General features: G+C 35.1%; 1 protein-coding gene and 1 long non-coding RNA gene across 2 annotated transcripts; one reads left to right on the forward strand and one right to left on the reverse strand.

The window, feature by feature from the left end:
* Positions 1-3888: 3888 nt before the first annotated feature.
* Positions 3889-5338, reverse strand: LOC127126401 (uncharacterized). Its single transcript, XR_007804970.1, has 2 exons — positions 4313-5338; positions 3889-4226 (listed from the first exon to the last, which is right to left on the reverse strand). It is a non-coding gene; the product is annotated as an uncharacterized LOC127126401 (long non-coding RNA).
* Positions 5339-8374: 3036 nt separating this feature from the next.
* Positions 8375-14266, forward strand: LOC127126408 (uncharacterized). The gene is made up of 2 exons (XM_051055338.1): positions 8375-9200; positions 13275-14266. Exons 1-2 carry the CDS (start codon positions 8643-8645, stop codon positions 13980-13982), a joined length of 1266 nt encoding a protein of 421 aa, XP_050911295.1. The 5' UTR covers positions 8375-8642; the 3' UTR covers positions 13983-14266.
* Positions 14267-24188: the final 9922 nt, after the last annotated feature.

Raw genomic sequence — 24188 nt, forward strand, 5'->3', positions numbered from 1 at the left:
AGCCAATTCTTTTAAACTGATCTTAGACTGTCCCATATAGAATTATTCATGGAACATTCTTTCTAAACAAGTCCAATCATGGTTGGACTTCGCTGGGAGTGTGGTGATCCAATTGAAACCATTTTTCATGAATGAACTAGGGAAATATCTTATCATCAAGTTCTCGTTGTTGGCAATATCCCCAGCCTCAATAAAATACCTGGATATATGTTTGACAGTAGATTCGCTGGTATTACCAGAGAATTTTATGAATTTTGGGACTTTCCATCCCCTAGGAAGTTTATTTTGCAACACATATCCAAACAAATGAGATGTATAGTTTGGCCTACGCATGCCTATGTTTACCCCATTTCACGCCATAATCCTTTCGATTATGGCTGTCAAATGGTTACCCTCTGCAACTTCGTCTAGTTAAACTTGATGAATGATTACGTCAGTGTCTTGGTTTCGATTGACCATAATTATTCTTGGGGCTTCTCTCTCCCTCGATATTTGTTGTTCGATCCTACGGGGTTCGTCCTGTTAGCCCTAGTCGCCTTTGACGCCATTGGGTAAAAACCGTTGGGCCTGATTTATTGTTGAGTCTTATCTTAAGATCAAACCATGGTTCTCTACCATCTATTCTCAACAAGGTTGTCGAACTAGCGCTTGAGGGGCGACAAAGAAATCTACAATTCGTGTCACCTACGTTGCTAATTGCTTATTAGTCTGAGCATTTTGCTGATTAGTTTGGGTATTATTTTGGATGAGAGAATTAAATACTGTCCCCATATGTTGGGAAAGCATATGAACTATCTACTAGTTGCTTTCATCCATTTACTGCCTTAATACCGCCGCAAAATTGGTTGTGAAAGTGGGTAATTAGGAAGAAAATCCCACCCCTGAGGGTTGCATACTTCGACCCAAATTGTTAACGGCCAATCCCGACCCTTGTAATGGTGAAGTTATAATCGCCATTGGATCAGTAAATGTTGACGTGCTATTATGCAAATTTGCCATCGTAGAAGTTGGCATGCCATATGGTTGTTCGCGACCATTCATTGGCATTATAAACCTAGTCATGTAAAGCCTAAAACTACTGGTCCCTACTGGTCTTGGGGTTACTGGTTGCCATTGTGTTTGCACGGGGGATGATAATATTGGTCCAATTTGCGTGCTCGACAATATTGTCATCGTGCTTGTCGTATAAGGCATTGCTTCGGTTATATTCGTTGTGGTTGTATTCTCTTATATCGAATGAGGAGGTCGTTCTCCATTATTATTTGGTTGATTAACCATCTTTCTAACGTACTTCCTTTTTTATATTGATGAGTTATTTCTGGCTACCGTATCACTTCTCAATCTCATGCAACAAAGTTTGAGAAAAATTTGTATGAAGTACAAATGCATAATTTATTTCAAATACAATAAAAACCTAGACAGAGCGGTCCCACTGGGCGAGCCAATTTGTTTACCTTGGATTTTGGTAAACAAGCGTTAGTCTTCCAAAATTGATATTTTGGTTTCTTATAGGATCGACTAGATTGATCCTAGGACATATGTGTATAGTTTTTTGTTTAAGGTTTGTTTCAATAGTAAGTTCTTCAACAATAATGTTGAAATTAAAAGTAATGCAAAGAAGATTTATAGAAAGGAATGTAAATGGAATGAAAATGACTTTAATGTAAATAAATTGACATTGAATGAAAATATGGTGTTTTATACGTACATATTCTCATAAAACTCTTTTCTCAATAACACTTAGGTACTTCAAGTGGTTTTGAGTTTGATATAATATTGAACACCCCTGAATCCTAATGCTAAGACTCTTATTTATACTACTTCAATAGTAACAGTAACAAACAGTCTTTTCTCTAGAAAACGTCACGTTCTTGCTTGCATGTGTTTCGCCTTTCATAGGCCTCCACACGTCCTTCGAAGGAACGAATAAGGCCAAAATACGGTTATTAGACTCATTTTGAATTATCTTCGTCGAACTCATCTTCAAATCATTTCAAAACTTCTAAGTCCTATAATGTTATTTCGACAATATATATTTTTCTTTTCTAGATTCCAATCGAAAGCTTTGCCTAAACTCCCGTCGAAGTCAGCTTGGATTTTTCCAAATCTTTTCTTAAGTTTTATACTTTTACCTCTTATATCTTTTTTTAGCGTCGAAATTATAACTAACACGCTCTCACTTCAGCTTCATCCTCATTTTATTGTGGATACCATTATGAGATAAGTATATCATTTCTCTGTCTTCATTCTCCATGAATCTTTTCAATAAAAGGTACTTTTGTGAAAAAATTAATGAGTTGGTATGTTGTTTCTAAACCAGGTTAACATGTTGTTTGTAGGATTACAATGTCATGCTACTTTATGTTTCCAAATTAGGTTAACATGCTAATATACATTTTGACTTTTAGGTGTGGTTGACAAATTGTTTGTGTTGCTATGAAGAAAAATACAAGGAGGACGAAGCTAATGTGAAAGCTGAAAGCTTGTCTGAACAACCCATATCATGAGACACAAGTTTTCCACTCTCACTTCGGCTTCATCCTCCCTTTCATTGTGGATGCCATTCTGAGACAAGTAGATTATTTATTTATCTTCATTCTCCACAAGTATTTTCAATAAAAAGTATGTTTGTGAAACATTTTATGAGTTGATATGTTGTTATTGTATGTAAATTACTTGTTTCATTAACCCCTCAATGAAATGCGTGCCTCGTGTTTTAATTCCAATTGAATTTATTATATCGTATGTAAATTACTTGTTTCATTAACCCCTCAATGAAATGCATTCATTTAAATTGATTTAGAAAATGATAATTTTAAAATTAGGTTATATTTGAAAACCAACTTAGATCAATCAATATATTTTTGAATTGCATGCATCTTGTAATTCATTTCACGTTCTTTAACATATAAAACTTGGTTCAATGCCCCAAGTTTTTAAAGCAACGATTCATTTTCTTCTATTTTATATTGCAAAACATCAAATTTGTTGAGAAATTTTGAATCATCTTCATCACTTTCTTCATAATAATCATCATCATCGATTAAAATAATGATGATGATGACTCAAAATTAGTCAACAAATTGATGCTTTGCAAAATAAACTATAAGAAAATGAACCGTTGCTTTGAAAAACTTGGAGCATTGAACCAAATTCTTTTAAAGAGCAAGAAATGAATTACAAGATGCATGTGTTGTACCCCAAATTTTGACCACTCTTTTTTTTTCTCCATCTCTATTAGGGCATGTCTAAACACTTTAGGACATACTTAATCTAGTTGAGTTATGGTACAAGGTCATGACCTATCAGAGCCCATCATGCAGGTCATTTGGTCAGCTCCAATGACTTAAAAAGTCAAAGGAGGACCAATTTGAGTTTTTATCCTCTTCTAAAGGGTTTGTTTTCATTTAAAGGTTCGTGTTGCTATTTTTGCCCTTTTTATTATTATTGTTAAGAACTTTAATAGTAGTATCTAGATTATTAGTTTTTTTTAATTAGCTAATTAGAATATATTATGTCTAAATATCATTATTATTTATATAGATAGATTATTGATATGAAAGTATTATTATCAATTATTAATATTATTTAGATATTATTTTTTTAGATTATTAATTTAACTATTTTTGAGTAATTAGAATAGATAGTTAGGTTAAACATATTAACATCTTTTTATTTAGAATAATCAACGAAATTAACAACTGTTATTTTTCGATTAATTAAGATTAGTGTCTTTTTAGGTTTTATTGTTTCAGTTATTTTTTCTAAGAGGTTGAATCTGGTTAACCCATTGTTTAAGTCAACAAAGCCCAAGGGTCCAAATTGCAAAAATTATAGTTTGCGCTACAGTGCCTTTGAAAACAAATTAAACTCAAAATGGAAGAAAAAGAAACAAAATCAAATCTTCATTCACATTAATACATTGGATTACAAGTCAAAACATGACCAAATACATTCAGAAACCTAAACTAAATCAAATCAAATCAAATTATAGAAAATAACAACAATCAGATCGAACTCTTCCTAAAATATATCAATCAAACTTAATTTTTTAAACCTAATTCTATTATTTAAATAGCCTAAGACTAAATCGCAGAGGACGAAGAAAAAATTTGAGAACCCTTAACTACTGCAAAATTCCAACCTCCACCAAATCTCAAATTGAAGCATTTAAGTTTTGCATTGAAACCCTAATTGACTTGAGCATCAACCTCCATCCAGGGTACCTCACATCGAAAAGAAAAAAGAAGTTAGAGAAGGAGAAGGAAATAGAAAAGCAAAGAAAGAATAAGAGGAAAGTTATAAATTTTACCTTTACTAGAGAGACCCTTGTCTCTGTAGGTTGGTAGACCTTGATATTTACTTTTGTTGTTGTTGCAGCTTAGATGTGATGGAATGTATGTTGATCTTTGCTGTTGATTTATGTTGTTTTGATGTGGGTTAGGGTTCAGTTTAGGTTTAACAGAAAGAATTTAGGATTTTGGGGTTTGGGAATTTTGGTTTGATTTTGTCATTTTAATGTTTAAATTTTGATTAAGAGGTTATGATCTATGATTTGATGTTGTTTTCATTGTAGTTGGGTTTGCTTTAGGGGGTTTCTAGAAAATGAGGGTTAGGGTTCGAAGGTTAGGGATGAAGATTGTTAGGGTTCATGTGTAGGGTTCTTATGGGTTAAGGTTATGGTTAGGCTTCTTGAAGGCTGGGGTTAAGGTTTATCCAATTTGAGGGAAGGGTTTTGGAAATAGGATGAAGGTTTGAAGATCTCGGTTGAGCTTCAATCGAAGATCTGACGGTGGTTAGGACGGTTAGGGACGATAGTGTTCATGTTCTGGGTTGGATGTTCTTCATGTTCATGATGAACATGACTAAATGTGGTAGTTCTGGTGGTGTCCTAGGGCGGAGCTAAGGGTGGCCGAAGGGAGAAGGGGCAGAGAGATCAGATAGTTAGAGAGAGAAGAGAAGAGCAAAATGAGATTAGAGAGAGAAAGAGAGGCGAGAAATTGGATATTTTGAAGGAATTCCAAATAAATACTCCCTCTGGTGAACACTGGCTCATTAGCACGTGGCCCCCTAATGGCCACATGATTAGATGACTTTGACTGAGCCCCTGTACATGCGGACACCATGCGCCCTTACTGGATTTTAGTCTTAGCCCTCCATTTTATTTACTTTGACCAATATGTTGATCTAACACCCCTCATGAGATCTACTTTGATCTCGTTGGATCAATCCAACTCTCCCAAAGAGAGTCGATATTTTGACTCTCTCCATGGACCTGCTGAGCAATGCTTGGACTTAACTTCTTATGGGCCTTCTGCATTTTATTTTTAGCACCTTGGATTACTTGGCTCAATAAAGTTTTACTAATTGTACACCTTCACTCTTATTTATTTGTATGTTTTTCATTTTAGCTATTAATTAAATTTTTCCCTAGTTCATTAGACTTTTATCTTAGCTTAGTTTAAGGTTAGATAGATAAATTAAAATTAATTAATTTAATTAGGTTAATTAATCTAATTTAATAATTTAATAAATCATAAAAAAACAAAAAATTCTCTTTTATATTTAGTTTCTAAAAAATAAAAATGACAAAATCTTTTATCTTTTATATCTTTTATTTTAAGGTTAAAATGAACTCATTTAATTGGGTTTTAATTAGTCTAATTTAGTTTATAAAAACAAACTTACCCCTTATAATTCAATGTTCAAAATGACAAAAAAAAATGACTCGTATATATGACTTTATTTTTGAAGTAAAATAATTTTTTTTTTTTTGCAAATTAAATTGGTTGGCTGACGTTACGCCTTATCAATCAATAACTTAAAATCAATTTAAACACACCTGAATGCTATTTTCTCTGCCCTTGTACATTGAGACCTTTTGCTCAAACAAACGTTTCTTCGCCCTGGTGCATTGAGATCTCTTCACAAATAAAATCAACAAATACACAACCCTTTTTAGACGAACCATAATACTCTGATTCTTCATTATATTTGAGGATACATATGCACAAAGTTGTGACACTCTAACGAGTACAATAATCAATTTTTTTTCCATTATGATTAAATATTTTTTAAGGATAATAAAATAATTTTCTATAGATAAATAAACTAAGGTGTCAAGCAGGAAATAAGTAATTAGACAAATATCCCTTAGATAAACATAGTAACCCTAAGACTATATGAGGTTCTCATTGAGTACAATGGAAGTAAGAAGTGTTAACATATTCCCCTCACTTAACCAACTCCCGAACCCTAACGTCTTATTCTTACTTTTTAGGATTTTCTCATTATTTTCCTTGTTTCTTAATAATGAATAAAATATGGTGGCAACAATGTGATTTTTCGCGCCGCGACAACATGTAATTAAAAAAACAGTAGAGCGTCTAAGTTGTTTTTTAAGAGTAATTTAATTTTTCAGATTATTATCTTCTAAATCAATTTGAATGGTTGTATGTGTTTATTGAGGTGTAAGAAAAAACAAGCAATCCACATATTTTATAATAAACTTATATATATATATATATATATATATATATATATATATATATATATATATATATATATATATATATATATATATATATATATACTACCACAGTTAGAATATATAAGATGCTTTAATTAAATTGTTGTTGTTGAGTTTCGAACCAATTACCTATATACTCAATCTATTCCAAATTATAAGTCATTTTGCCAACAAAAAATTATCTTAAATTATAAGTCACTTTACAATTTCAATGCAACTTTAACTCTATCATTTATTATTACTTCTTCTAATTCTTTAAGTTTCTCTTTCATCTCTAATAAATAAATGACAATATTGTAAAGCCAAACATAGTTTATCTTTTTCATACAACGTTGGTTGATTATGTTTCTTAATCTACGTGAAATGTCCAAACCATCTTATAATTTGAGACGAAGGAAGTATATCACATCGATTATTTATGATAACTGTTGTGATAGGTAGTGCGCTACCTAGTTTATCACAACGGTCAAACGTTCATGGTGGAAAATAACATACTTACAACCACACTCTACCTCATAACGGTTAGTCTATCGTGATTGTATCCATTTTCCAACCGTTCTGAGAGGGATTTTCCGTAGTAGTGACATTTCAAAAATTCGAATTTTAACAAAAATTAAGTGTTAATTTGAATTGAGACTTAACACGATTTGAATCCTGTTTTCACATGTTTCTTAATCCAAAATTATGACTAATTGACTAGAAACATATTGCGTTGACTTTAAGCAACTGATTCAATTTATGCATGCGTAACAACGATTTAACACTCAATCCTAAAATGCACAACTATATAAAGAGACTCAATTACAACATATAAATAAAAATACTAAATTGACAAACAACAAAATATAAATTAGGAGAAATCTTAAGAGTCAAAACAACTTCAATTATTACCAGATTTGAAATACTCCCTCAGAGTGAAACTTGTGATTTTTTTATGTGTGTGTGATGTTTCAAGCAGACTCGTTTCTCGATTTTAATTTTCATTTGCTTTTTGTGTTTTCTTCTTTCTTATGATTTAAGCTATTGCAAAATAAAATAAAATTAACTAGGTTAAAACTAATAAAATTAAACACTTATTTACTTATTTAGATAGAATTATATTAACTTTTTATTTTATTTTTATAAACCACTAATATATTAAAAAATAAAGATAATATAAAATATTAATAGGGCAAAATCTGACTCAGTTAAACCATATAAAAAAAAACTTTCAGAAAATAAAGTGGTGTGTGGTGTGGAGGAAAGACCTCAACGCACCACCAAACAACTTAACTACAACTTAACTACATGTTGAAGTCAAAAATTTAGATTTTGGAAGAGAAATAATGGTGGCACCAGGAAAAAATTTGACCGATTAAAGAAAAAAAAGTGCAAGAACGTTTTTCAATAGTATTTTTTACTTAAAGATTAAATTTTGTGAATTATTTATTTGTAAAAATTTATAAAAAATGATTTATATTTTTGTTTATAACTTATTATTTACTTATTTTTTATAAATTTTATTTAATACTTATTTTAGTTACTATATAATCGAAATACTTTCTCCGTTCTAAATTATAAAATATTTTAAATATTTTATATAAATTAAGAAATATAATTAATTTTATATGAAAGATAAATTTGATATGACTTTATAATATCATTTTGAAAAAAGAAATAGTAACGAGTATATTAAGAAAAATATAAAAAAAAATTGTAAAGTAATGTGAGACAATTTTTTTAAAACAATTTGATACAGGAAAATCATGCTTTATTTTAGTACTAAATATCATTTTAGTATATTGACATCTCTAAATAGACATGGATTTAAATCCCAATTATTACATCACATTTTCTTTTTGTCGAGGCAATATCACACCACTTTTTTTTTTTTTTTAAATCAAGTATATTTCTCAAAAAGAAATTGAATTAAAAATGTAAAGAAAAACTTTTAGTGTGTAGTTTTTGCAACTTTCTTCATCTTCTTCATATTCACACACATTCAGATTCCTCCGATACGTTACAAATTTCACAAATCCCAGATCTACCTCTCTCTTCAGATCTATCCAACACATTTCAAATCCACGACGTCGTTTTACAAGAAAACAACAACAATAATAATAATTAAATAAAAATGGGTGCGAATCACTCATCACAAGGCGTTGAAGATAGCGATGACGAAGAAGAAGAACAAGAAGATGAAGAAACTAACATTAACGGCCACATAAGTGGGTCCCAATTACGTAACCACCTTATAGTCAAGAAGGTTCTAGAACAAGAACCCGAAATGCTTCCATGCCACGCGTCAGCTTCTCCGCTTTCTCCGCAATTGTCTTCTCTCGGAACGCCGCGCCTCGGTCCATCGATCAAGGTATGGGATCCGTACAACGTTTTGGCTCCGCCGACGCCGCCTCCGGCGGCGGGGATGTTTTCACGGAGTTTTTCGTCGGTGAGTGGCGTGGGAGGTGAGGATGAGGTTGTGGAGGTTTATTTGATCTGTCATGGGGAATGTGAGTTGAATTTGGCGCCAGAGTTGGTTGGTGGTAGGTGTTCTGAGGCTGTGTTGACGCCGAATGGGAAACGGCAGGCCAGGGCTTTGGCTGTTTTTCTTAAGTCTCAGGGAGTGAGGTTCAATGCTGTTTATTGTTCGGCGTTGGATCGGGCTAGGTCAACTGCTGTTTCCGTGTGTAAGGTAATTCTCTCGTCAATTTCATTGGCCTTTGTAGATGTGATTTGGTTTGTGAGTTGAATTATGTTATGCAATGTTTGGATTGAATCTGAGCTAGATAGAATAATGTAGTATTACCGCAATTTTGGTGAAATCTACATAAATGATGGTGTTGCCATGATTTGGTTAAACTCAATGTGATTCCAAATATGCACTTAGAAGTACTTCTCATGAAGCAAGTAATCTCACTCATAATAAGAAAATCAGGATTTATATTTTAAGATAATCATTAATCAGTGTTGTCAATCATGGATAGGTTAAAATAGGGGGTTGTTCAGATTCCGCTACGCAGCCCTACTTTATTGTTGCAATAGCGGCTGAAATAGTGATTTGTTCAAATTTCTCAACATTGTAGCCGCCAATTAACATCCCGGAACACAACCATGATTTGTTTTGGATATGGATGTAGTAATATCAACGGATGATTTATTCATTAATAGTTGATATTACTTATATTAAACTCTAAAGAATGTTGATTACTTCTGAAGAATCAGATCTGTTATATCGTATTACTTGTGGTCGAGCTACAATTGAGAATATTGTAAAAGGTTAGGGATAAATGGGAGGGCAATTTGGATACGTAGTTGATGAAACTCCTAAAAGATTAACGTTGTGGTTTTAGTTGTGGTTGTTAACTGCATTTTAAAACTCCAATACTATGTTGAATGGTAGAAGTTGAAGATGAGGTAATGTTGTTGTATTTACAATTTACAAATACATCAGACAGTATAGTTGAAATGGAAAATAGTAGAGCTGATTCCTTGTCTGATCATAATTGAAAATGTCAATGGAGTTTCCTTGTAAACTGATTGCTTTTTTAAAGTGAACCATGTTGTTATTATTGCTTTTCAAGAATTGCTCACCTTAACATTGAGTGTTCTAGTTTGACTTTTTCCTATATTATCATGATTTATTTTCTTAGAATGTTTTTCTCCTGATGAATGGAATCTCCTGATTGATGATTCCATTTACGTGTCATATGTATTTTTTAATGGGGGAAGTGATGATCCACACCTGCTTTTTATCAATTCTGCTTTTGGTTATCATTCGTGCTATCATGTTCCATAGAACTGGGCTAACTTTTAAGAGATTGAAGTTGTCTGTTGAGAGTATCATTTGACCCCAATTTTGTTGGTTTTCATCCCTTACATATACCAAATTGTATTGCCTTCAATCAATTCCCTTGTAACACAAAATTTAGCATAGATCTCATGTCCAATGTTGGGATTTGGAATTTGTTTTGTGACTTTATTGCTTAATGAACAGCAGACAATACTAGAAGTGAAAAAAACAATAAGAAAAGCTCGGCAGTCTCTAAGATTAAAAAATTTCCTTTCAATTTATATGATTTGTTGATGTAATTTTATATCGGTATAAATTAACAGATGATTTGATTGGCCAAACCTGATATTAGAAACATACAAGTAAGTTGGTTAGCAGACCTTGTCACCAGATGTTGACTGAAATGTGTCAGTACTAATACTCATGCTGAAAATGGACCACTATAAGGACAAATAGCCAAAATGGTTTTTGATACTTACTAAATTCATTTATTTTATTGCCTTTTGATATTGAAATGAAAAAACTAATGGATCCACATTAGCTTTTAATGGCAGTTCAACATTGTACGAAATAAACCAGTTGCCACATCTGATTGTTATTGTTGCTTTGCACTGAATGCTGACTTGCATAAATTAAATTTATAGAAGTTATTTACCATTGGTAGCCAAAGTACTGGAAGCCTGTGCTAACCATTGGTACCAATCGAAGGAGGCCATAAATCCTGTTAGAATCATCAAAAAAGGCAGAGGATGCCCAACTAAGGAGAAAGAGCGTAGATCTTGCAGAAAAAAGGAAGCGAAAATTTAGGAGCTTACAGTAGTTTTTTGGCAGGAAGTAATCAGTTGAGATACATTTGGAAAAAGAGTAGTAATTAGGAAATGGATTGGTTGATGCTGATGTGTCTTGTAGTTTTGTGTAACTGAGAAGTTATTGTTAGTTCACCTTATTCAATACACATTCATTTCCTTTCTTTCTCCTATTCTCTATCTTCTTTCACTGGATCACAACAAATGCTTAGGCAATGAGGGAAAGCTTCTGAAAGGCAGTGCTCAAGCAGTACTAAACTCAAGTAGGTGCTGAACCTGACAGTTTGGTCTGTGCCGCGAGATTATATTTTTTGGAGCTTGAAAATGGAGCAAAGAGGAAGGTTTGAAGCCTAACTATAGAAAAGAAGCAGATTTTGTGGTAGCAAACACAACGAGTAAAACAAACATTAAGATGAATAAGTGGGTATGGTGGAGGACACACTTGATTAGCCGGCCTATGATGGTATTGCTCATGGGTAGACCTAGAAACAGAGGGAAAAGAACCCCTGCCAGAAACATCAGAGGGATCTCCATGGTATAAAACCAATGGGGAACAAGCCATACTTTCCCATTTATGCATTTCACACGGGGAAGAAATGAAGAAACCAGTGAACCTGTTTTTATCTGGAGGCTTATAGAATGGCTTGACTTGGGAAGCTAGGGTAGAAGGTACAAGGTATGTACTTGATCCAGGTGCCCAAAGTAGTGAGAACTGAGAAGAAGAAATGGCTTTTAGAGACACAAGTCGCGAGAAGAAGCCCAGACCAGGAATCACAGAAAAAATAAAAAACCATGAATGTTCCTGCTGGGCATGAGTTAAACCTGGAACAAGAACCACAAACAAACCCAAGACAAGAAACATGAATCATAAGCCAGAAACCCACGACGACAAATGCAGGTGAACCAATGGCAAGATGGTGTAACTGAACCCCAAACACATAAATAACACTGGTACAGACTCTATTAGGGACTCCATTATCACTATTAATTACAAATGGTTCTAATTATATACAACTAGTAATGGAAGAAATTAACAAGGTACCCAATCTCAAGGGAACCCTGGAAGTATATGTTTTTCCAATTGTTGAAGGCTAAGTTGGGTGATGTGTCTTAATGCTTTTGGCCACAGGATGGAAGTGGGAGTTGTTGGCTTTCTTGGTTTTGGACATTGGAGAACCTACTAACAGTAATGCAGTGCCGATCAATAGGCTGGATCTACAAGTTTGCAAGAACTTTTGGTAGTCAGCAGCCCCAAAGGTTTTATCCAACTCGCCATCTAGTAGTATGAAACTTTTGGGGCTGTATTCTTAGCACCAAATCCCCAATTAGGAAGTTTCACAGAAGGAGTAAGGGTGGGCCCAAGGGATCAGGTGGGCTATTCTTTAGGTAGTCCTTGTTAGTAGTGTGCTATCCTTGTAATTTTATTTGTTAGGCTATTATAGTTAGTGGTAAAGATAAAATTGATGGGTGGAGTTGGTGAGTTAGTGAATCATGGAGGGAGATACAGGTTCTGAACTCTTGCAAAGACGGTTCTTTAGTCATCTAGGTTATCTATGAACTAGTGCTAGAGAGAATATCACACAAATGAAATTCCAACCATAGTCACCACAATTCAATTTGGTATGGATATTCATTAAGCTACCCGACACAGTTGGGGCGTGTGGGAGGTACACATTGTCAGTATGCTATGGATTCGTAGTACATTTAATTGATACACTACCAATCTTGTTCATTTGTGATATGAAATACAGTCATTAATTGGAATGCAGTAATAATAGATTGAATAATTTTAGAAGTGATTTCATTATTTTAAAAATGTCCTTCCTACCCTCTGAACTAGTTCTGTTATAGAACCATCTCAAGAAATTGATTTACCTGGATCTGTAGTAAATACTATGGAGGGAATTTGGTGTAGTAGCAACTCCTTCTATACTATATTAAGAGTGTGTGACCTTCTAGTTCAAAACACAATAAAAGATGGTATAAATAAGGCCAGCAGTGTGTTTAAATTTGTTTGAATTAGTAGCATGTTTGTCATACACCGAACCTCATTTGTCTTTTAAAGTTTCACTTCTAATGGTTGCAAAACTACCTATGACAAATAGATTGATTACATCTGGGAACTTTGTGCCATAAATCCCACTCTAATGACTAATGTTCCAATGGACAGGAAGTAAGTTTTTCAGAGGAGCAAATTCAATCCTCTGATGCACTTTCCGAGATTAGCCAAGGAAATTGGGAGGGCTGTCTTCGATCAGAAACATACACACCTGAAGTTATGAGCTACATTGACAGGTTCCAGCCAGATTTTGCTGCCCCTTCTGGAGAGTCACTTAGACAAGTAGAATTCCGAATGATTCGTTTTTTAAACGAAACTGTCTTGGGATTACATGAAAAACTGAGACTAGTTTTCTCATCACATCAAAATGACAGTCACACATTTTCTCAGCACAATTCCCATGCTCTCACAAACTCAATTCATGACCAAGATGGAAATTCTCTCCATTCAAACCAATGGGATTCTCTCACCAGGCATCGACCTGCGTTCTCAAGGAAAAAATCTGGTAAGAGCAGGCTACAATTTGTGACAACTACCGGAGATGTGATCGAAGATGACATTCCTTCTATCAACGTAAACCACGAAAGTTCCCTGCGTAATTCTAATTTCAACAGTTTTTCATCATCTGTTTCTTGTATAGGACTATTTACTCATTCTGTGCCAATAAAGTGTCTCCTTACGGGTCTTCTTGGATGTAGCCCCTTGATGTCACATAAGTTCTGCATAGAAGACTCTTCAGTGACTGTGTTGCAGCACTCTCTCAGAACTGGTTGGCAGATAAAAAAGCTGAATGATACAGCTCATCTCAGGCTACTCTAGTTAAAGCTCTACACAGCCATCTTATTTATTTTGGCATTATTTTGGATTATGAATGTCGCTTGGTTGTTGATATTCCCCAGATCTCGAGATTTTACCTTTGATTGTAACCTTTATTTATATCTGCACTGGTACATTCCGAAAGAGGAATGATGCAGTCTTTGGTTTGTTGTATCAATTCTTTTTGGTTTAAAGCATTACTAAAATTGTTGCTACTGTGAAAATATATACATGCTAGTGTATCCATGTAAATTCAATGGCTTACGATATGGTATGTTACATGTCAATCAGCGTTAGCAAACGTCTTCCCTTTCAAGCTCATCACTTAGAAGTACTATACTGGACTAATTTTTCTCTAACCGAATCAACATTCTCCAAATAAATCGTCTAGATAGTGGAACACATTTTCCACTCACTATCATATTATTGTTCTTACTCTTCTCTTACTTAAACATATGTAACATCAAAATGTCTTCTGTAGTGATCGCATCCTCGCAACAACATCTATGGCGGAGAGCACGCCACTTAAAACATAGCTTATTCTCCAATCTTCACCCCCAAAAAGTTTTTCTTCCCTTCTTTATTTATTACTCTATCTCATATTTTGTCAAACCCTCACATTATTCTTTTTCACTTTCTTCAATTATTGCATTTTAGCACACACTATATTTTTTACACCATCAATCTCATTATTTCATTATCCTCCCTAAATTATAGATGATATAACTCTATATCTCTTTCTATTAAAATATCTTTTTATTTTTATTTTTTTATAAGTAAAACAATTGCATTAAAGCAAGTATAAGGATATTCAACTCGAATATAAAAGAATGGTCACAACAAAAACTAACTCAAAATCTCTATAAGTTTTGACAACCATTTGTCTTAAGAATAACCAAATTGACCCTTCGATATAACACTAATACAGTCTCAAGCTAAGAATTTCGCCACAAGAACACTGTTATAGTTCTCTTACATCCCACGATTAAACAATGTGTCATTTCTAATTAGCTAAATTTCTCTCACTACTGCTAGTCAAATAAGGATCCTATTATTTCTCTCCCCCCTCCCCTGCAAAACAAAATCTAACAACAACAAATGCTCATTAATATTAAAAGAGCAACTAAAATTAAATTGTTAACTCCTATCCAAATGAAAGATGTTAGACCAAACCTCAACCACTACCAGACAATGAACAAATAGATGGATAATAGTAGTGTGCATAATTTTTAGAAGGATCATTTGAAATCCTAGAAATCACTTAAGGGAGGGTTCTTTCGGTAGGGTGACACTGTTTGTTTGTTAAATGTTATTTCTAATATGTGTAACGACTTCAAATATGGTGTATCCATTTGTATGTTGTCAAATCTGTTGAAGGGTAATTCAATATTTTAGTATTTCGCTTATGTGACATTATTGTTTGTGTATATAAGTAGTAACATGTTTAGTCATTAAGTAATGTAATAGTTGTAAGAGCAGTCTGTGTAGTAGTGTGTGTGTGTGTGTGTGTGTGTGTGTGCGACCATTATTGTAACCGTTTTAGCAGAGTAGTAGAAATTTGTTATTCTCCTTTCTCTCTCTTCTTCCATCTTCATCCATTTCATCTTGTGCACTAATAATTGGTATCTAGAGCTCCGATTCATATCTACAGGGGAATACGAGTGAACAGTGAGGCGTTGTGTGATTGATTTCGTTTCTTGAGTTCGTGTTGAACTTTTGATTGAAATCATAACAAAATCACATTTCTTGATTGTGCGGGATTGGGAAACATTAGTGTTTGATGAGATCTGAGTTTCACGTTGAAGATGAACGAAAACGATAATCTAAGTACCAAGCTTCCAGTGTTCGATGGCAAGAATTTGAATAGTTGGATGATTCAGATGCATGTGTTGTTTGACGCTTAAGATATTCTTGATCTCGGCAATGACGAATGCGTTCAGGTTGCACTTCCAGAAAATGCAATGGATGCACAGAGAAATGCTCATCGTGATATGAGGAAGAAGGATCAGAAGACGTTGTTATAGATCCATCGGTGTGTGGATGTGAATGTGTTTGAGAAAATATCTGATTCAACGACAGAGAAGGCTGCATGGGACACACTAGTATGGTGCTACGGCGGTGATGCACCAGTGAAGAAGGTAAAACTTCAGTCTTTACGTAAGCAGTATGGGAATCTCAGCATGAAGAACAATGAGAAGGTACTCCTGAGTGATTTTGATCACAAATGAGATGAAGTCGTGTGGAAAAACTCTCTCTGAAGAAAGTATCATTGAGAAGGTACTTAGATCTCTTAATCCTTAGTTTGATTACATTATTGTAGCAATTGAACATTCTAAGGATCTGAGCACCATGAGAATAGAAGAGTTGCAAAGCAGTCTAGAGGCACAAGACGTCTGACTGAGAGAAACTCTGAAATAGAGGTAGAGTAGCAGGCTCTGAAAGCAACTTCTGGTAAGAAATATCAGAAGTAGTCTTGGTCAGAAGCCAGGAAGAGATCTGATGGTGTTCATAAGTCAGAAACCTCAACTTCTGAAAGGCAAAAGAGTGCTCAAAAGGGGAAGGAGAAGTATGGAAAGAAGAGACTTTAGTGCTAATGTTGTAAGAAGTTTGCCCACTTCGTTGCTGATTGGTGGTCAAACAAGGAAAGGAAATCAGAAGAAGCAAACATAGCAAGCTGTGGCACAAAATATTTGGTCATCTAAACTTCAAAAGCTTAGGAGATCTGAATTCAAAGAAGTTGGTACATGGAATTCCTTCAATTAAGAGGCCAGAAAAGTCATGCAATGTGTGTATGAGAGGGAAGCAACCAAGACTGCCATTTGCATTTGAAATGCCTCCAAGAGCAAAACATGCTCTGGGTGTGGTGCACTCTGATGTGTGTGGACCATTTTCAGTACCTTCACTTGGAGAGAATAAATACTTTGTGTAATTTGTTGATGAGTTCAGAAGGACGACATGAGTATCCCTTATAAAGTCCAAACATGATGTGTTTGTTGAATTTAAGAAATTCAGAGTGAAGGTTAAGAATCAGAGTGGTCAGACTTTAAAGATACTCAAAACTGATGGTGGATGTGACTATAACACTAAAGAGTTCAGAAAGTTCTGTGAGGAGAATGGAATCTAGCATGAGGTGACTTCTCCATACACTCCTCAACACAATGGTCTTGTTGAAAGAAGAAACCAAACTTTTCTTGATATGACAAAAAGCATGGTGAAGGAGAATAAGCCACCTCTCACTTTATGGGGAGAAGTTGTTGCCACCTCAGTGTATGTGCTCAAAAGGTGTCCAACGAAGAAGCTAAAGGAACATTTTCCTTTAGAGAACTGGTTTGGAGATAAGCAAAGTGTGATCCATCTAAAGGTATTTGGTTGTGTTTGTTACAAACATGTTCCCGATGCTAAAAGAAGGAAGTTGGATGACAGAAGCAGAGTCATGTTGCTTGTACGATACCATAATATAAGTGCTTATAAGCACTATTGTATTGTCACTAACAAGGTTGAACTCATAAGATATTTCATTGTGAAAGAATCAGAAGCATGGGATTGGACTGGATCTCAATCCAACTCTAGTGTAGTGCCAACTTCTGAAGAGATTTCTGACTATGAAGGAGAAGCTGCCTTCGAAGAGGATTCTGTCTCTGAAGGTGAGTCAAAATTAGAAAATTATTCTGAAAGTGACTCTAAAGACGAGTCTGACTCTGAAGGTGAATCTGATTCTGATCCATATTCTGATGGTGATCCAGACTCTGGGAACTTTCCAGACTCTAAAGGTGTTCATGCCTCTGAAGGTGGTACTTCTGGGGTTCCAACATCTGATACTGTTCCAACATTCGAAGGAGATTCTGAACAAGTTCAGAGGCCACAAATAATAAGAAACATTCCAAGGAGATTTACAGAGTTTGACATGTTGCAAGACACTGAAGTAGACTCGGAAGGAGAAGTTATTTAGTGTTCCATGTTAGTAGACTCTAAAACAGTCAGTGTTGAAGAAGCACTCAAGAAGAAAGTGTGGTTGGAGGCCATGAGAGAAGAACTTAAGGCTATAGAAAGAAACAAGACTTGGGAGTTGACTAAGCTTCCAAAGGACAAGAAATCCATTAGTGTCAGATGGATAAATTGGCAAACACAAAGAAAGGTTAGTGGTAAGAGGTTTTCTACAGAAACCTAGGTTAGACTACTTTGAGGTGTTTGCTCCTGTAGCGAGACATGAGAAAATCAGACTAGTGATTGCAATAGCTGCTAACAGGAATTGGCCTATGATGCATTTAGATGTGAAATTTTCATTTCTAAATGGTCCATTGCAAAAAGAGGTATATGTGTCACAACCTCCTGGATTTGAGAAAAAGAATCAAGAAGGGATGGTGTACAAGTTGCACAAAGCCTTGTATGGATTGAAACAAGCTCTTCGAGCTTAGAATCTTAAGATTGATTCATTTTTCAAGCTCCAAGGATTCAGAAAGTGTGAGATGGAGTATGGCGTTTATGTTTAGAATACTTCTGAAGGGAATATGATTTTGTGTGTCTCTATGTTGATGACATATTGCTAACAGGGAGTTGTGAACATGAGATAACTAAGTTCAAGAAGGGGCCGATGAATGAGTTTGAGACAACTTATCTAGAAAAGATGACATATTTTTTAGGGATGGAGTTTATGTACTCTTAAAAGGGTGTCATTTTACATCAGTTGAATTATCAACTTGAGCTTATGAAGAGATTCAAGTTGCTGAATTGTAAGGCTTCTGTCACACCGTAAAAAGAAAATCACAAATTGGATTCTGATTCTGAAGGTGATGATGTAGATGCCACAAATTTCAAGTAGTTGGTTGGCTTTCTGAGGTATTTGTGTAATACAAGACCTGCCATTTGCTATGTAGTTGAAATGGTTATTAGGTTCATGAGTAAACCAAAGTGGTCCCATTACCAATCTGCTGTAAGGATTCTGAGGTATATAAAGAGAACTCAGAAGTATGGAGTTTTGTTCCCTTCTGGAGGAAAGGCTAATTCAGAGTTGATAGGTTACTCAGACTCTGATTAGTGTGGAGACAGAGTTGACAAGAGAAGTACTTCTGGATACTTGTTTAAGTTTCAGGGAAGTCCTATTTCTTGGTGTTCCAAGAAGCAACCAGATGTTGCTTTGTCAACCTGTGAAGCAGACTATATTGCAGGTGTTGTAGCTGTGTGTCAAACTGTTTGGCTTATGAATTTACTGCAGGATCTGAAGATCAAGGTAAACAAGCATCTAAAGCTGATGATTGATAACAAGTCTGTAAATAAATCTTGCCAATAAACAATTACTGCATAGGAGAAGCAAGCATATTGAGACTAAGTATCACTTTCTGAGACGTCAGGTTCAAAATGAAGTGCTAGAAGTTATGTAATGTAGCATTCAGAAGCAGCTGGAAGATGTTTTGACGAAAGCGATAAAGTCTGATCAGTTTATCCACTTAAGGGATGGAATCAGTGTTGTTAGTTTTGATTAGTTAAATCTTGAATTAAGGTATGTTGTTGAAGGGTAATTCAATATTTTACTATTTCGCCTACGTGGCATTATTGTTTGCGTATATAAATAGTAGTGTGCTTAGACATTAAGTAATGTAATAGTTGTAAGAGCAGTCTGTGCAGCAGTGCGTATGTGCAACCATTTACTTTAACCATTTTAGCATATTAGTGGAAGTTTATTATTCTCTCTTCTCTCTCTTCTTCCATCTTCATCCATTTCAGATTATGCACCAACACTTCAGAAGGTGGAGCCTCTGAAGGTGGTCCAACTTCTAAGGGTGGTCAAGCATCTGATACCAGACTCTGAATGCTTTAGCTCAACAAGTGTTGTGAAGGAAAGTGAGAAGTGGCGCAAATGATTTGGTCATCTGAACTTCAGAAGCTTAGGACATCTGAATTCAAAGAAGTTGGTACATGGAATTCCTTCAATTTAGAAGCCAAATAAGTCATGCAATGTGTGCATGAGAGGGAAGCAACCAAGACTTCCATTTGCATCTGAAATGCCTCAAAGAGTAAAACATGTTATGGGTGTGGTGCATTATGATGTGTGTGGACCATTTCTAGTACCTTCACTTGGAGGGAATAAATACTTTGTGTCATTTGTTGATGAGTTTGTAAGGATGACATGGGTATCCCTTATGAAGTCCAAACATGATCTGTTTATAGAATTTAAGAAATTCAGAGTGAAGGTTGAGAATCAGAATTGTCAGACTCTGAAGATTCTCAGAACTGATGATGTAGGTGAGTATAACTCTAAAGAGTTTAGAAAGTTCTGTGAGGAGAATGGAATCTAGCATGAGATGAACTCTCCATACACTCCTCAACACAATGGTTTTGCTGAAAGAAGAAACCAAACTTTACTTGATATGAGAAGGAGCACGCTGAAGGAGAAGAAGCTACCTCACACTTTGTGGGAGAAGTTGTTGCCACCTCAGCCTAGGTGCTCAAAAGGTGTCCCACCAAGAAGCTAAAGGAAATTGCTCCTTTAGAGAAGTGGTTTGGAGATAAGAAAAATGTGAGCCTTATGAAGGTATTTGGTTTTGTTTGTTACAAACATGTTCCAGATGCTAAGAGAAGGAAGTTGGATGACAAAAGCAGAGTCATGTTGCTTGTATGGTACCATAATACAAGTTCTTATAATCTCTACTGTCTTGTCACTAACAAGGTTGGATTCAGCAGAGATTTAATTGTGAAAGAATTAGAAGCATGGAATTGGGATTAATCTCAATCCATCTCTGGTGTAGTGTCAGCTTCTGAAGAGATTTCTGACTCTGAAGGAGAAGTTGCATCTAAAGAGGATTTTTCCTCTAAAGGTGAGTCAAAATTAGAAAATGTTTCTAAAAGTGACTCTGAAGACGAGTCTGACTCTGAAGGTGAATCTGATTCTGATCCAAATTCTGATGGTGATTCAGACTCTGGTGGAGATTCAGACTTTAGGAACATTTAAGACTCTAGAGGTGTTAATGCCTTTGAAGGTGGTACTTCTGGGGTTCCAGCATCTGAAGGAGATTTTGAACAAGTTCAGAGGCCACAAATAATCAGAAACATTCCAAGGAGATTTGCAGAGTTTGACATGTTGCAAGACACTGAAGTAGACTCTAAAAGAGAATTCATTCAGTGTTCCATGTTGGTAGACTCTGAACCAGTCAGTGTTGAAGAAGTGCTCAAGAAGAAAGTGTGGCTGAAGGCCATGAAAGAAGAACTTGAGGCTATATAAAGAAACAAGACTTGAGTGTTGACTAAGCTTACAAATGACAAGAAAGCCATTAGTGTCAAATGGATCAATTGGAAAACACAAAGCAAGGTTAGTGGCAAAAGGTTTTCTACAGAAACCTGGGTTAGACTACTTTGAGGTGTTTGCTCCTGTAGAGAGACATGAGACAACCAGACTGGTGATTGCGATAACTACTAATAAGAATTGGCCTATGATGCATTTAAATGTGAAATGTGCATTTCTGAACGGTCCATTACAAGAAGAGGTATACGTGTCACAACCTCCTGGATTTGAGAAAAAGAATCAGGAAGGGATGGTGTACAAGTCGCATAAAGCCTTATATGGATTGAAACAATCTCTTCGAGCTTGGAATTTGAAGATTGATTCATTTTCAGGCTCCAAGGATTCAGAAAGTGTGAAATGGAGTATGGAGTTTATGTTCAACATACTTCTAAAGGCAATATGATTCTGGTGTGTCTCTATGTTGATGACATATTGCTAACAGGGAGTTGTGAATATGAGATAGCCAAGTTCAAGAAGGTGTCGATGAATGAGTTTGAGATATAACATATTTCCTAGGGATGAAGTTTATGTACTATGAGAAGGGTGTTATTTTGCATCAGCTGAAGTATGAACTTGAGCTTCTGAAGAGATTCAAGTTGCTGAATTGTAAGGTTGTTGTCACACCGTCATAAATAAATCACAAATTGGATTGTGATTCTGAAGGTGATGATGTAGATGCCACAACTTTCAAGCAGTTGGTTGGCTCTCTGAGGTATTTGTGTAATACCAGACCTAACATTCGCTATGCAGTTTAAATGGTTAGTTGTTAGGTTACTTAGACTCTGATTAGTGTGGAGACAAAGTTGACAAGAGAAGTACTTCTGGATACTTGTTTAAGTTTCTGGGAAGTCCTATTTCTTGGTGTTCCAAGAAGCAACATGTTGTTGCTTTGTCAACATGTGAAGTAGAATATATTGCAGGTGTTGTGGCTACGTGTCAAGCTATTTGGCTTATGAATTTACTGCAGGATCTGAAGATCAAGGTAAACAAGCCTCTGAAGTTGATGATTGATAACAAGTATGCAATCAATCTTGCCATGAACCTATTGCTGCATGGGAGATGTGAAGGTGTGAAAAACACAGGCAAGGGGGAAAGGGGTTTGAATTGGGTTTTAAAAACAAAAGCTTTTACTCAACTCAAGAACACCACTCAAGTGTTAATAACAAAGAGATAAAAACACAAGTAATTTTATCTTGGTTCACTTGAAACTCAAAGCTACTCCAGTCCACCCGCCAAGGTGATTCTGCCTTATACACAAGGAATTCATCCACTATAATCAACTGATTACAATAATCACAAAGAATACCCTTCTTTGTCTTCTCAAAGATCCGATTATACCCTAGTCTCCTTAAGGAAAATCAAACAAACAGTTTGAATAATATTTTTATGTGTTTACAAGATGCTTCTACACAAGCAAATTTTACACAAATGAATTACAAACACTTAAAGAAAAACTGTATACAAAATTGATAGCTTTTCACAAAGAAATATAATTGTTAAATGTTGTAGCACTTTAACATTTCTTCAAGTCTCCAAGTCCCACTTATATAACATAAGAAAAGAGACTGTTGGAGGGAAAAATGGGGATACCAAATAGAGTGGCTGTCCACTGTTGGATAGGTGAAAGGAGTGATACTACGTACTGTCCTTCACCCATAAATTCAGTGACAAGTGTGATGAATAGTACTGTCCTTGCCAACGATAACAGGTAGTGGAATGAATATTTGATTTGAACTATGTACTATTTGATCACATATCCATTTGATATTATCTTCAAGTTCATTGGCTTCTAATGAAAGTTGGTGAAACATGAAATGAAGAAATATATAACTGGATTCAGAAACTTCAGAATCTTCGATCAGAACCTTGACAGCATCATCAGTTTGGCTTGAGATCTTCAGTATCTTCAAAATCTTAAGAGTCTTTTGAATCTACAGTCAGAACCTTGATAACCTCACCGTCTGGCTTGAGATCTTCAGAATCTTCAGCTAAGTAAAAAAACTTCAGAAGCTTGATGTTCTTCATAAGCTTGATGATCAAGGTCACGTCCAGAAGCAGAAGCGGAGAGAACATTATAGCAGCAACCTAGTGTCTCTTCAGAAACTTCTCAGGAGTGAATCAAACATAGAAGCAAAAAGAACATTACACCATCAACTTGATATCTTTCAGAACTTCTCATGATTAGCGCAAAAGCGGAATTTGGAACAGAATATTTAGAAACTGATGACATTGCACGTCATATAATCAGAATCAGAACTGGCTATTAAAGCTACACAATAACAAACCATTAGGGTACCAAAAATTTTCTCACACAAATACAACATTGTTATCATCAAAACTCAAGGTATATATGAAGAACCAAATCTTGTTCTAACAATATCCCCCTTTTTGATGATGACAAAAACATGTATTTTGATGAACAATTTTGTACAGGGTAATCACAAAAAGATACATATTAGAGAAGCACAAAGCTCCCCCTGAGATGTATAATCCTAAAACGATAAAATCAGAATGAAAGAAGACTTTCCTGATTAACCTTTTTAAAATACCAGAATGATCTTCCCTCAGAATCTGGTTTATCTTCAGAATTTGCTTGAACTTATCCAGAGCACTGGTTGTCAAACTCAACATTCTGATGAACTTCACTTAAGAAACTTGGTTGAATTCTTTTGAATAAGCTTTAGAGCTTGGTTCTCTTTGAAATTCTCTTTTAGAGCTTGATTACATTTGGAAAAAAATCTCTTTGAAAGAGCTTTCAGAACCTGGTTACAAATTCTTCTTTAAAGAGCTTGATTGCCAAGTCTAATTAGCATGGAATTTATAGTTCCTCAAATCTTGACACCAAGTTCAGAGTCTGGTTTTCAATTCCTTAAAGACTTAAGGCTTGGTTATGATTCTTGGTTGAGACTCAGATAGTAGACAATTTCTTCAGA

This window comes from Lathyrus oleraceus, chromosome 1 (assembly GCF_024323335.1).
Source record: "Lathyrus oleraceus cultivar Zhongwan6 chromosome 1, CAAS_Psat_ZW6_1.0, whole genome shotgun sequence".
Lineage (NCBI taxonomy): Eukaryota > Viridiplantae > Streptophyta > Magnoliopsida > Fabales > Fabaceae > Lathyrus > Lathyrus oleraceus.

What these genes read in the sequence shown, in the direction of transcription:
- LOC127126408 (XM_051055338.1), top strand. Translation starts at nt 8,643, where the DNA reads ATGGGTGCGAATCACTCATCACAAGGCGTTGAAGATAGCGATGACGAA. An exon ending in CTGCTGTTTCCGTGTGTAAG is followed by an intron (nt 9,201 to 13,274) that starts GTAATTCTCTCG and finishes TCCAATGGACAG; the next exon opens with GAAGTAAGTTTTTCAGAGGA.